Raw genomic sequence first — 13,785 nt, 5'->3', positions numbered from 1 at the left:
ATAATGGGATTACCTTCAAACAGTGAATAAATAAAAGACAGTCCTCTCACAAAATATTTCAGGGCAGTTTAGTTTCAGGGCAGTCATGACCACTTTAATTAACGTAGCAAAGTCAATACATGCAGGGCCGGCCTTAGGTCCCTCAGGCACCCTGTGCGAAAAAGGTTTACAGTGCTCCTCAGTGACCACACCGCTCAGTAAGCCACACCCCTCAGAGGCCCCATCCATTTTCCCAATACCTGCACCATTTAAAGACTCCCATTTTGTAAAGCCCCAAAGAAACAGATTAAACTATGATAAAAATAAAACTTTTATTCAAAGGTATTAAACTTGTAAGCACAATATAAGTATTCTTATCAAATAAAACAACAGTAGGCATTCAAGTGGTAAACAATATATGTCAAACTAAAATAGAGTCTATAAAAATAAAGTGTCAGGATGTCATCCAGACCCTTTTTTCAGGTAAGTGCATCTAGAAAAGTAAAAAAAAAAAAAACAACACAAAACCTAGACTACATGTTAAATAGTGCATACTGATTACTGAAACAAAGTGTATGTGTGTGTGTGTGTGTGTGTGTGTGTGTATGCGTGTATATATGTGTATGTGTATATATGTGTGTGTGTGTGTTATTATTATTTTATATTTTTTATTATTATTCGATTTATTTTTTTACTGTGTGTGTGTGGGGAGGGCGCTTTGGTAAAATATCAGGGGTCTAAGCAGACCCTAACATTTCCCTTTTGAAATAGAAAAAGGAATTGAGGACACAGAGTCCTTAATCTCTTCTCTTGCAGCCTAAGCACTGAATGAATGGAAAGCACTCAGTAGAGGGGCTTCTCATTCATTCACAAACTGGAGATAGTAAATATTTACTATCAACCAGTTATGAATGGATAGAAGCCTCTGTACTAAGCTGATTCTGCCCATTCAGAAACTCATGAATGAACAGGAAGCGATGTGAAGCATAGTACTATGTGCCCAGAGGTGTTTACAAACAGTTCATCGCTGATTACTCCAGTGTTTGTGATGCACACAGGGGATCGGTAAATATCACACATATTTACCGATCCTCCACTCTGCTACCTTAAGGCCCCATTCACACTGAGCGATTTATCGCGCGGGAATTACCGCGATATCGTGGCTATTTACCGAGCGATATCGCTCTCCAATGCATGGCAATGGGGCTCTGTCCGTCGCTGTCGCGGGTCGCGGGTCGTGTGTTGCGGGTCGTGCGTCGCTACAGCAGGACCCTTTTTGGAGCGGATTTCGCCGCGATTCTAGCTTGCTCAATGCAAGCATTTGCGCGATATCGCGCGACAAACGCGTGATATCGCGCAAAATGCAAATCGCGCGACAAATGCGCGATTTGCGAATCGCTCAGTGTGAATGGGGCCTGAAAGTGACAGGAGCCACTCAGCCACACACAGAGCTGGTCGACCATCCTGGATTTGGCAGCTGGCGGCTCTGCAATCTTCTCCCTGCTCGTCCATCCAGATGACAGCGCCCCCCCCCTCGCCCCCACCGGCTTCAGCACCATACAGGCAGGGAAGAGCAGTGGGGATCCGAGGAGAAGCTGCAGGTTGTGGCGCCCCTCTACTCCCTGCCACCCCGAGGCCATGGCCTTGGTGGCCTTGTGGGGGACTATGGCCCTGTCTGCAGCTTGTGTCATAGTGAGCTGTTTCAGGTGCCTGACACCACTGTTGTAATGGCATCCTGTGTGGCCGCACAGCTCGCACACCCCAAAGGCCAGCCCCGAATACAGGAAGTTTCTGCTGGGGGTATGCCCAGCACAACCTCACAGTTATAACAGAGATGTCCCACCAGATCTGGGATCTGTCTGTTAGTTGCACAGACAACCTCTCTCCACCTATACACATAATCCACAGTCTGTTACCTCTCATACTAAAGCAGAGTCTTTTTAGCTCACACCTTCCACCTCATTTCTTTTAATTTGTGGCTTCTTCCAGGATAGGACACCTGGAGTGGACTACTGCAGTTTGGTGGACAGGGAACCCACCCACTCTTTCCCTGCCCAGACTCCAGAGCCCTGACCCCACAGGAATCCTGACTTCTGTCAAAGGTAAACGTCCTCTGGAGCAATTTACTACACAAACTGCCCCAGCCTGAGCAGACAGTGACTACCGTCCTAGACTCTGTGGCTGTTTGCCAACATATGTAGCTCACAATATGCTGTCGACAGCACAATCAGGCAACATTGCACGTCAGTTAGGAAGACTCAATTGTCCACAATATATAGTAATAACATAAAGGTAAATTGCTGCATATTATAGCTGCTACAATCTGCTGTCATGTTATTTTATATAGCTATGATTGATGAAGATAAGTCATAACTGGAAACTTTTAGCTAAAACATAGAATAAAACAATACACGGGCTTGCACAATCCAAGCAGAGTAAGCACTTTTTTCATGACTGATAGTTCACTGGCTGAAAATCAGATAAGACTATGGGCAGGGCTGCCAGTAACCTTTTGTCTATCTGTCTCAGCTGGGATTGTGCCAAGAAAGTGAATGAACTCATTAAAGTTGAAAAACTTCAGGCTTAAAGTTTTTGTCTGTGTCTCAGTTCCTTGTCATTTTACAAGGTCTATGACCTACTATCGAGCAATGGCCTGTGTTGTAGCGTTATCAGACAGGCTGTGTCTAACACTGATGTCTGGTTTACTTTAATGTCAGTTTTCATTTATTTAATTTACCAAAGAAGCTACGTTTGCAGTACATACTATAAAAGATTCTTGAAGATCATAGAATTTATTTGGAAAGATACACCTTGACTTTGACGCCTAGATGGGCTTTTAAATGGTAGTGGTGAGATGAGCTGACTTTTGTGAAAATCAGCAGACCTACATTGTTTTATACCTAAAGGTAGTAAAAAATAATAATAATGAAGCTAATGAGGTCCAGGATAGTTTAAAAGAAGCTTCTGTAAGATTTAGGAACTTAAGGTCTCATTCACACGGGGGCAATCTTGTATTCCTGCATCAGGAACCTACAGATTTTTCGATATTAGATCTGTTCATATGAATGTGGGAGGGTGGGACAACCTGCTTCGTTCATTGCTTTCCTGAAAGAGGACGTCCCTCAGCCCTTGCAGATCCTTCCCATGCGGCTCCTCCCGGACACCTGACTCCCACGTCCAATCAGGTAAGAGCAGCTGTTCCCATTTTATTTTTTAACTCTTTCTCCCGGGACTATTCCTCCCCCTAGTCATGTAGCCCCTCCGCTCAGGCTCTCCGGGTCTGTCTTTAAAAGATTTTGTATTTTTCCATGAACATAATAATTTTCCTCTTTGTTATATGTAGGAATGCCAGGTGTCCCCATTCAGATGCAGCTACTGTACCTATTGATGTTAATGACCGGGTGACAGTGGATGCATCAGTATGCAGCACTCCGCATTTAATCATGCATGGCCCACTAGTTGCTTCCCTGTGGCCATTTTCGGGGGGAAATACTGGCTTTCATTACATTATCAGAATGCTCCATTCTTACCAGCCAAGCAGAAATCCTATATTAGGCCTCTGCACAGGCAGATGGAACCATTCTCAGTCGATGCCAACCCTCTCAAGGCAATAGTGTCCCATTTTAGCTAGTATCCTCAAAGGATGCACAGGGATGACAGTAATACTGACTTTACTGAAAAATACACACTATCAGGAACCAAAAGCCCCAGGTGGGAGTGCAGATGCTTATATGATCAGTTGACCCCAAAATTTCTATTTTAACATAAGTGGAGCCTGGTAGCTAAGCTTCTCTTGGATACTTGCAAGATATTCCTGCTGTAATGCCCATCTCTGTATGTTTGCATTTGGGAGTTCTGTGTGATCCCATCCATCTTGGTGTGTTCCAAGTCCAACCCCTCCTGTTTCATTCTTCATGATATAGGGTAAATAAAAAACACGCCCAGTGGGAGCCTCTCATAATGGCTACAGCAGTTGTGCCAACCGAGAACAGCACAGAGATCTCATAATAGACTTCCAAAGAGGTATAAGAAATTGCCAAGTAGTTAACCTTTCCAGCATCTACGAAAAAGTGAAATATATACGTTTTTGGTGGACTGAAACTTTTATTTGCTTGCACTCTCTTCTGTTGTGGCCTCCCTGCTATATTGGCAGTAACACTCCGATGCATGCCAGCTGGGAGCAACAAATTCTAAAGTGACTGCAGGACAGTCTCTGTGACACAGTATGATAGGAAAGTCTCTTTTCCAACAATAGTGATAGTCATTAACTACACAGTTTAATTTAAAATAGCTCTAAAAAACACCTAAGGACTTTGGACTAAATATAGGTATCAAATAAGTGACACAACACATGAATCAATATAAAGTGACACATTGATTGAGGTTGTAAATGAACAACAATCTTATCAATGTTATGGATATTTAGATACAAGAATTCCGTGAATTTCAAACAGCATTTTGTTTTATATTTAGACCAAACAGTTGATTATCAAAGGGGAACTCCATTTGTGGTTAACAAAATGTGATACAAATCACAATAAGCTTATACAGTTTGATATTGAATGTTAATACTTTATTCTTTAAATGACCTTCAGAAGTATGTGGGCTGCATCTACTTTTCGGTCCTTTTCAACAATTACAGCTCAGACATTTAGAAATCCAGAATTCTCCCCATTTCTACATCAGGATCATGTCTCTTGTTCGACCCGGGTGGTGGGGATGATTTCGAGGTCTGCTTAAATTAGGGAATTTTTGTCATTTCACATTCTGTAACATTCTGTACTTGTCTTGATTCTGGTTAGGGCTAAAAAAAAATGTTTACATTATTTTCGTACTATTTTGGTAGTGTTTGCGGAACAGTTGTGTATACTTACTAGCAAACCCAATTGGACATACGATAAAAAGTATAGGCAGAGGTTATCCTCATTGAGATCTGCATGTCAAAACAGTAGAGCTATAGAGAGATAAATGGAAATGCTGACTTTTCCTGTAAAAGTCCACCTTGGCTTCCCCTCCTTCCACCTCCACAGATCCATTACTAGTCTATAAAGGGCTGCCATCATGCTAAAAGGCCAATAGGGAGACTTGGAGCTAAGTCTGGTGTTTAGAGGTAAGGGGTATTAACATATTCAGTATCTTCAACTGCCAATATTTCTGGATCTACTGAATGTTTTTGACTTAGTAACATGAAGGTAGCATCTGCTTTTTCATTTCTCTATCATATGTTAAGGCCAGGGTTTTATACCCTCTATGTGCCACCTTTCCTACCAAGCCAGGGAACAGTTAGGAATAGTTCTGATCGCCTGTTACCATACCTGTTACCATGCTATGTAAGTGGGAAATACATAATTCTTACATGAACCATTGGAAACTGATTTTATTGTTGTGATATATAGAAAAAATTTTTATTGTAATATTCTGAAATAAAGAAGTGAATTATGATTTTATAAACCTTGCTGTCTTGCTGCATGCCAGGAACCGTTCCACTACATACACACCATTTTTGTTTAAAGAATATCTGGGCGTTTGACATGCTGCAATATCAGTCTTTTTCCTTGGCCTCCAACTAATACTAATAATAATGTCAAATAGAGTAGGGGATGATTAACACCCGCTGTCATTTAACTTTTTTTTGCTGTCTTTGCCCAGTTGGGGATATTTTCCTTCACTTCCTGTCCCAGAGACGCAACAATAAGTTAAAGGAAATCTCAACATAGAGAGTGAAATTCCCCTCTACGACAGTTATCAGCTGTCCCTAGTGGAGGATTTATTCTTCTTCTGTCCTGTTCTGGTGACAACTGTAAAATGTTGGATTTCCAATTACTCTTTGTCACAGAGACAATGGTTACAAGGACAAACAGATGGTTGAATATACCTAGTGGGGACACGGACAGCAATATAAGGGGTTCCAAAACTTTCCCACTCTTAAAAATGATGTATATACATACATGTTAAGGCTAACAGAGTCTAAAAAAATATTTATATAAAAAAAAAATGTATAGAAAACCTTAAACAACACTTTAAAACAGTTAAAGTGATATTAAGGTTAACATGTTTTTAAACTACTTCAAATGTTCATTAAATCACTTACAATGGATGCTGCTCCTTGATGCTTAAAAGTTTAAGTTTCCTGCAGAATCAGCTGGTCCCCTGAGCACTGCCCATGATGTCCTATTGTAGGGTGTCTCCTTTCCCTTGCAGACTCCTATGGAGACACCCTTGTTTGTGCTAGTATTCTGTGTGTGTCTTCACAAACACTCAGGCACAGCAAGGCAACACACTTCTCCTGCTCTGTGCTCTCTGCTCCTCCCTCTTCCCTTCTCCAATGTAGTGGATGGATGGCTGCTGGAAAGTAATCTGTCCCTTGTGATATGTACTGGACAGGAACTACAGGGAAGCTGAGCTAAGAGAGTTGGAGATGTCTGTGAAGAGTCTATAAGAGAGTTGGAGCTGTTTGGAAACATGATGACTTAATGCATGGGCTAAAATGCAAAGAAATACTCGATATCTAATACCTGATCCAGATTCAATAGTAAAAAAAAGTTTGAGAGTTTAATATTTTTTTCTAGCTGAAATCCAGCTACATTCACAGATGAAATAACTACAAGGGATTCTTACTTATACTCAGTCCCAATGACTTTCACCTGTCACTTTAAAATCATGCAATTTAAATCTGAAGCATCCACCAGAAGTAAGGACAATTAGTCCTGAGTGGGAAGATGCAGATATTAGCCCCAGATCCCCGCCTGGTCTGACCTGGCGCAGATCTGCACATTGAGTGGGAAGTTTCTAGAGGAAAGCAGACAGATATGAAAAAAAATAACATCAATTATTTTATGAGCTGCTATGAGTTATGACATCTTTTCTTTCAGCAAGCTAATGATCACGCATTTTTCTTATTGACAATTAGTAATAAAACAGGATACAAATTCTAATGGAAACTTTATTTAATTTTTTTTTTTTTTTAAACCAAGACAATCTTTCTTATGACAGCCTTTTGCTGATTCTCTTGAAAGTAACTCCACCGGCTTCTGATGTCTGAAATAAAAAGAAAACAGACAAGGTGAATTAAACGGATCAAATGTAATGATTTTGTACACTTTGTGCATTCCTGACAACCCCTGAACACTTATCAACTTTGGCAGCAGCTGCAGTCACTGGCCACTGTCTAGCGCAAAGGAGTCAGCGTCTTACAAGTGTTGTTTACTTTAATTTCATCATTTTTCTTTCTAGTAATTTCTGAACACTTGTTGGTAAATCCAGCATTAGATCTAAGGTACAATGGAGGTTAGGGACTGCTTAGGACTTACAGGACTCTATGTAAGCAAGTAACATTCAGAAACATGCATCTCTTCTCTATCTTCAGGTTTTGGAAAAGCTGACTGTGGGAACACTATATAAAACTGTAAGGCTTATTTAAAGCCCATACAGGAGGGCAAATAAAGCAGTACCCTTGCAGGGAGCTAGCCCTACAAAGCAAGGGTTAAGTGCTCTTTTTTATACAGGGGATTGGAGTATAGCGGTATCCCCTGGTGGTCAGCACTTACCTCCCTCCCCTCTGTTCTAGCGGGTGGACTGTTCCTTGGCGATTTCACGTCTAATGCTGATCTATGGAACCTGCATTAGATATGATGGTTTCAGCTGTCCTTAGATTGCCAGCCCAGGGAAGAAGAGGCTGCGGGGACCGGTGTCCAACAGCCTGGAGGGAGTCAGCGGGAGTGGGGATCAGGTAAGAAGATGTGCTTTATTCCAGCCCCTAGACAAAAATAAGCACACCCTTGCAATGCGGGAGTAGCCTCACTGCAAGCGTACTTTTTTGTTTGCCCGGAGATTTAATAGGCAGGGTACTAATGCTATGTTACGCAAAACCATTAAAACGAAACTCCCTGAAAACAGCTAAATACCCAGTTTATATAGATATTGACCTGGGCTGGCAGTCTAAGGACAGCTGACATTTTACAAAGTCTTGACTTTTACACAGCCCTGCCATATAACAGAGCTTTCTGTTCAGCATCCAACATTTTGACAAAACATCTGCATAGTGCACCTATATCAAAGATGAGTTACAAAATGTGCACAAAACCTGGAAAATCACAAACTGCAATTTGTTGCAGGAATGTTGCAGTTTCTGCGCCCAATATACTAATATTTGGTGCATTTATTAGCCCCAATCTCCACCTTGTCTGACCTGGTACAGACCTGCACATCAGGCTACCAAACTCCCTCTATAAAGGAATGAGGACCAGAAGCCCAACATTTCAGAGTAATTAACCACTTTCCCCAGGTGGACCTTCTTGTACTTGTGGTCCACTCTGAGAAAGGGGTTTATTACCCCCAAAACGTTGGGCTTCAGGGCCTCATTCCTTTATTGGTCTTCTGTCTTACTAAGCCACTTGCTGTCTTATTCTGGTATGCTTTTTTTATTGGAAAGCCTTTGTATGTATCAACTGATTTTTGTATCTACCATATCTGTAAACCTGTTTATACTATAATAAAATATATTTATGCAAAATGCTTGAGTGTGCTGGCTTTTTCAATTTTTATTTTGGATTGTCATTAGCGAAAGAGGAGTTTCCCTTATTTATAGTTCCAGCACCCCTCATTCTTTTTTCTGCCCTCTTCTGGTTTTTTATTTTTGAGGTGTGCAAAATACCACCTCATCTATTCCATAGTTGTTGCATTGGCTCTAGTAGCACCTTTGTCAGTAGGTGCCAAAAAGCAGTAATATGCAGCAAGTAGTGACCTATAGATAGATTATTTAAGAAGACAGTTGATTACTATGGGTTACTGTACTTTGCCTTATTGGATGTATCATAAAAAATGTAGGTGGTGTGTTTATTTATTTTTTTTAAACATGTTAAATCCAATAAAATAGATGCTTACCTCTACCAGTCTTCCTCCAACGATCTCAGATGAGTGTTTGTATTTTCCAAAGTCGACAACAATTTTGCTGCCTTCCATTTGGACTGTTGCCTGTACCGAAACACATGTAATTCAATGTAAAAAATGCTTAGGAAGTATAATGCTGGTTTTATTGTAATCAGTGCCGGCCTTTAGGTGCCCTGTGCGAGAAAGCTGTACAGTGCCCCTCAGTGACCACACCCCTTCACGCCTTCAGAAACCACACCCCTCAGTGGCCCCACCCATTTCTCCAATAACCACACCATTTAAAGTCTCCCATTTTGTTAAGCCCCAAAGAAACAGATTAAAAACTATGATAAAAATAACACTTTTATTCAAAGGTATTATAAAGGTATTAAACTTGTAAGCACAATATAAGTATTCTTATTAAATAAAACAATGGTGGGCCTATAAAAATAAAATGTCATAATGTCATTCAGAGCCGTTTTTCAATATGAGTGCATCGAGAAAAGTAAAAACAAAAAACAGAACACAAAACCTAGACTACATGTTAAATAGTGCATACTGTTTACTAAAACAAAGTGCATGGTGCACACTGTTGCACGTGTATAATATGTGCCCGTGGGGCTTTTTACTATTGGGGGGCTTTGGTAATATATTAGGTCCTGACATTTCCCTTTTTGAAACAGAAAAAGAAATTGAGGACACCGAGTCAATCTCTTTTTCTGTAGCCTCTGTTCTAAACGAATGGAAAGCACTCAGTTCAGAGGCTTCCCATTCAGAATCTGGAGACAGTAAATATTTGAGCTGCTTCTACCCATTCAGAAACTCATTAATGAACAGGAAGTGATGTAAAGCAATTCCTGTTCATTCATAACTGGGGACACCTATGTGTCTCCAGTTGTTTACAAACACTGGTGTGATCAGGACAGTGACAGTGAGAGGAGCTGCTCGGCCATGCACAGAGCCTCTTGGTCATCCGGGATTTGGCAGCCAGCGGCTCTGCAATCTTCTCCCTGCTCATCCATCCCGATGACAGCGATCCCTCCTCCGCCCCTCCCCCGCCCACTTTTTTTCCCGCTATCTCTGCTCATACAGGTGGGAAAGAGCAGCAAGGATCCGAGGAGAAGCTGCAGGCTGTGCCGCCCCTCTACTCCCTACTGCTCCAAGGCCATGGCCTCGGTGGCCTTGTGGGGAATCCAGCCCTGCCTGCAACTTGTGTCATAGCGAACTGTGTCAACCGCCTGCCGCCCGTTACCATGGTGCCCTGTGTGACTACACAGCCCGCACACCCTAAAGGCTGGCCCTGATTGTAATTCATTTAAGTGTTAAACAGTTTATGCAATAATTAGAGAAGTACTTTTTCTAAAAACATTTTTTCTTACAAAATTACGTTAAAATTTTAATCTGCGGCCAAACCTGTTTTTCTAAAACTGCACAAAGACTTCAATGTCTCATTCATGCAACCATGGCAACAGTATCTGTTTGCACACAGGATTCAAGCCACCCCCAGTAATGTCTTTAGGTTTAAGACATTGACTGTTTCATCCTTGCTGGCGTACTTGCCAAGAGTGGCTTTTGGTTGTCTAATGGTTGTTTTTTGCAAAACAATTTGCGGGCAGTCACATAGGCCACAATTCCTTCTCACATAAGCCTTCAGCCTTATAAATATGAAAAAACATTTGATAATATGTAGAATACCTAGCAGTAGTTAGTCATATTAATCTGGACTTGTTCTGTAAGTTTAGATTACACCTGAGAAACGTCCTCAACATTACAGGACAAGTCCAGATGAATGTGGTTAACTACTACTAGTTCTACCTTGACCAACCTGGATCATGAAATACCTTTACAGACAAATTTGTATTATTTATGTTACTGTACACTAGGGGGACTAATTGTAAACAATTCACAGAGCCATTGGCACTGAAAATCTCTGTGAATATTCATACCGTGCAAATGGATGAACAAAGTGAAAGTTCTGGTTTTCTTTATAGTAATTTCGAATGTCATCTTGTAATACAGCATCATGGCAACTAGATGGAGCTGAGGAGTAGAAGGAATAAATACTTATTTCCTCTGCTCCTCAGTACCATCTAGTGGCCATAATGTAGTATTGCAAGATGACATTCAAAAATACTTTTACCTATACAAAAATATTTCATTTTTGCCATCCATTCTCACAGAATGAATATTCACAGATGTTCACAGGGCTAACGGCTCTGCACATTGTTTATAAATGACCCCCTAGTGTACAGGAGCTGCATAGCAACAAAGATTTGTGGTCATTGAGGAAGGTACAATTATGTGAAGTGATAATGATGTAATCATACTGCAAACTTAGACAAGAGTCACACAAGAGCATGTCTGGCTTTATATATTTCATGTCAGAAGATAAAAACCTAAAAACTCAGTTGTGTGCAGTTGGCTTATCATTGATGCCAACAGTGAAATAATGTAGCAATCATCAGCTCATTGAGGAGTTTTCATGCTGACATTTCCAATCACCATCATTGAACACTGTCATGTAAATACCAATCCTAGGTGCTACTTACTTTAAACTTTTTGCCGCTCATGGTCTCCATTTCAGATTCCTTCCCAATGGTGAACTTGTTGGTCATGGTATGGCCTGGGTAGATCTGGGACCAGGTGAAGTCATTGCCGTTCTGCACTACTTCCGTGGTGAATATGAAATCCTTTCCTTTCTTGATTGTTTCTGCTGGAATTCCTGGAAAAGAAGTGCAAAGCCTGTGAGTCATCTCCTTTTCTCCCATGATGCAGTGCTAGGTGTATGAAGAATCAATTACCAGGCCTCAGGGCCATAGCTTTTAGGTGGGGAGAGAGTTCAGCGATCTGTAACTGGAGCATACACTAGGCCTGTTCCTGCTAACAAACACGGGTGATGGGGAAGGTAAAAAAAAAGGGAGGGGGGCATTTAAAGTGGAACTAAAGTCTGGGAAATAAATAAATTGCTAAGTTTTTCAGCAAGAGATACATGCAAAGTCTCTTCTGTCAAAAAACCTCTTCATCTCATTCCTAGCAATGTATTATTTTGAGTAGACTGCCTGCTGTCTATTGTGCATGCAGTGTACATTCCTGACTTATTACTGGTATCTTAAAGGTGTTAAGAATGGAGCTGGCTGCCCAGGATGATATAATTCCTTTACGCATATGCAGGAATTATATCATAGCTGCCCAGTGGACAGCCAGATTATGTCCATCTCATGTCCATGTCTAGTGGTACTAAATGAGTCCAATAATAAATTTTCTTACCAATTAACTGCATGAAGGCTTCATAGTTCTCCTGGCTCTCCACTTCATATTTTCCAGTGAAACTCATGGTGTCTCTTGCTAGTCTAGTAGGACTTTAGGAGAGAAGAAAATGTGGTGAGAAGGATGAGATGTTATACTGAGCCGCTATGGTTATTTAAATGTTTTTTTACCCCCTCACCCCCTCCCACCTTCATGCTTACTGCCAGCACTCTACTAATCCTCATTGTCCAGTCTGTCCAATTCCAGGGAGTGCTACCTGGTGACTCATCTGTATTGGTGTTATTGAACTGCAGATAAACTCAGCGTTTATTGCCCTGAAATCCAAGTATAATCCGGCTACTCAGGAACGATGGAAATTTCCTTTTTACTGCAGTGATGCTCAAGGCTGGCCTACCTAAAGAGTGATAAGGATCAATTGAATGATCTTAACTGTAAGGTTAATGTCAGCAGATGAACTACCAATGTAGGCTAAAGTAGTAGGTTCACTTTAATTCCACTCCTTGCAGTTTTATATCCTTAGCTGCCCTACACTCCACTGGTGCTCTGCTCGCCCATGGAAGCAAAGTGACATACACCATATGGCTATTTGGCCAAAAGTATGTGAATACAGCCCTTTTAAAATGATTGTGTTCTTGTTTTTTCAGAGAAGGGTACTGTTAATGGTACAGCATACAAAGACATTTTAGACAATTGTGCCCTTCCCACCTTGCAGCAACAGTTTGGGGAAGGACATTTCTTCCTCTAGGTTCTAGGTGCAAATTCTGTGCTACAACCTATATTAACCAATCAGAATCTATCTGACTGGATGCTAGGTGTTAGATCACTTAAAGCCAAAACTTTTTTTTAGTATAGGCTAGAGTAGGGGATGGTTAAAACCCCTATCAACTTTGATCTTTGTACTCACACTTGAGCCATTCTTGTGTCATGTTTGGAAGAACTCTGACATCAAGGGGCTTCAGTTGGGAGGGAAATATCCCAAATTGGCAGCACATGCTGATGACCTTCTTTTTTGAGTCACTAACCCTCACACATCCCTACCATTCCTTATATCAGAATTACAGACCTTTGGCTCCCTTTCTAACGTTAAAGTTAATCTCCAAAAATCGGAGGCACTGAATATCTCTCTTCCTGCTTCGCTTTTTAGCATGCTTCAGCCTAATTTTTCCTATCGATGGGTGACCTAGGCCATACGCTATTGAGATACATTTATACCGGTGGACCTTTCACAAATTTGTAAACTGAACTGTCTTCCATTTCTACGTTCCCTACGTACTGACTTACAGCAATAGAAGACGTTAGCACTTTCCTGATTTGGAAGATGTAATGTTTTAAAGAGGAACGTAATGCCCTGCTTACTTTACCTCTTTCAAACTTCACGTCTACCCACATTTTTAGTACGTACTAAGCCACGGGGAGGCATTAGTTTCCCAGACCTGGACCTATATTATATGGCCACTCATCTGGCGCAGGTAGTAGACTGGTGCAAGCACGAGGAACTTAAGCTTTGGGTACAAATAGGACAGGAAAGCTTGGCATTCCCACTTAAGGGAGCTCCCTGAGTGGATTTGCATTTTTTTACACCTTTACTTCAACACCCTCTTGCTGGTCCTACTATACTGATGGTCCGCAAGTATTAAACCATGTGTGGCCTTTCTTACTTTCCGTCCTCAT

The 13,785-nt window shown here is 41.2% G+C and overlaps 1 protein-coding gene across 1 annotated transcript; it reads right to left on the bottom strand.

Annotated features, from left to right (window-relative positions):
- Positions 1-6,963: 6,963 nt before the first annotated feature.
- On the bottom strand, positions 6,964-12,181 carry LOC108788251 (gastrotropin-like). Its single transcript, XM_018557994.1, has 4 exons — positions 12,115-12,181; positions 11,397-11,569; positions 8,863-8,952; positions 6,964-7,017 (listed from the first exon to the last, which is right to left on the bottom strand). Exons 1-4 carry the CDS (start codon positions 12,179-12,181, stop codon positions 6,964-6,966), a joined length of 384 nt encoding a protein of 127 aa, XP_018413496.1.
- Positions 12,182-13,785: the final 1,604 nt, after the last annotated feature.

Source organism: Nanorana parkeri, unplaced genomic scaffold (genome assembly GCF_000935625.1).
Source record: "Nanorana parkeri isolate BGI_ZX_2015 unplaced genomic scaffold, ASM93562v1 scaffold14, whole genome shotgun sequence".
NCBI lineage: Eukaryota > Metazoa > Chordata > Amphibia > Anura > Dicroglossidae > Nanorana > Nanorana parkeri.
This window is presented reverse-complemented; position numbering and strand designations above follow the sequence as displayed.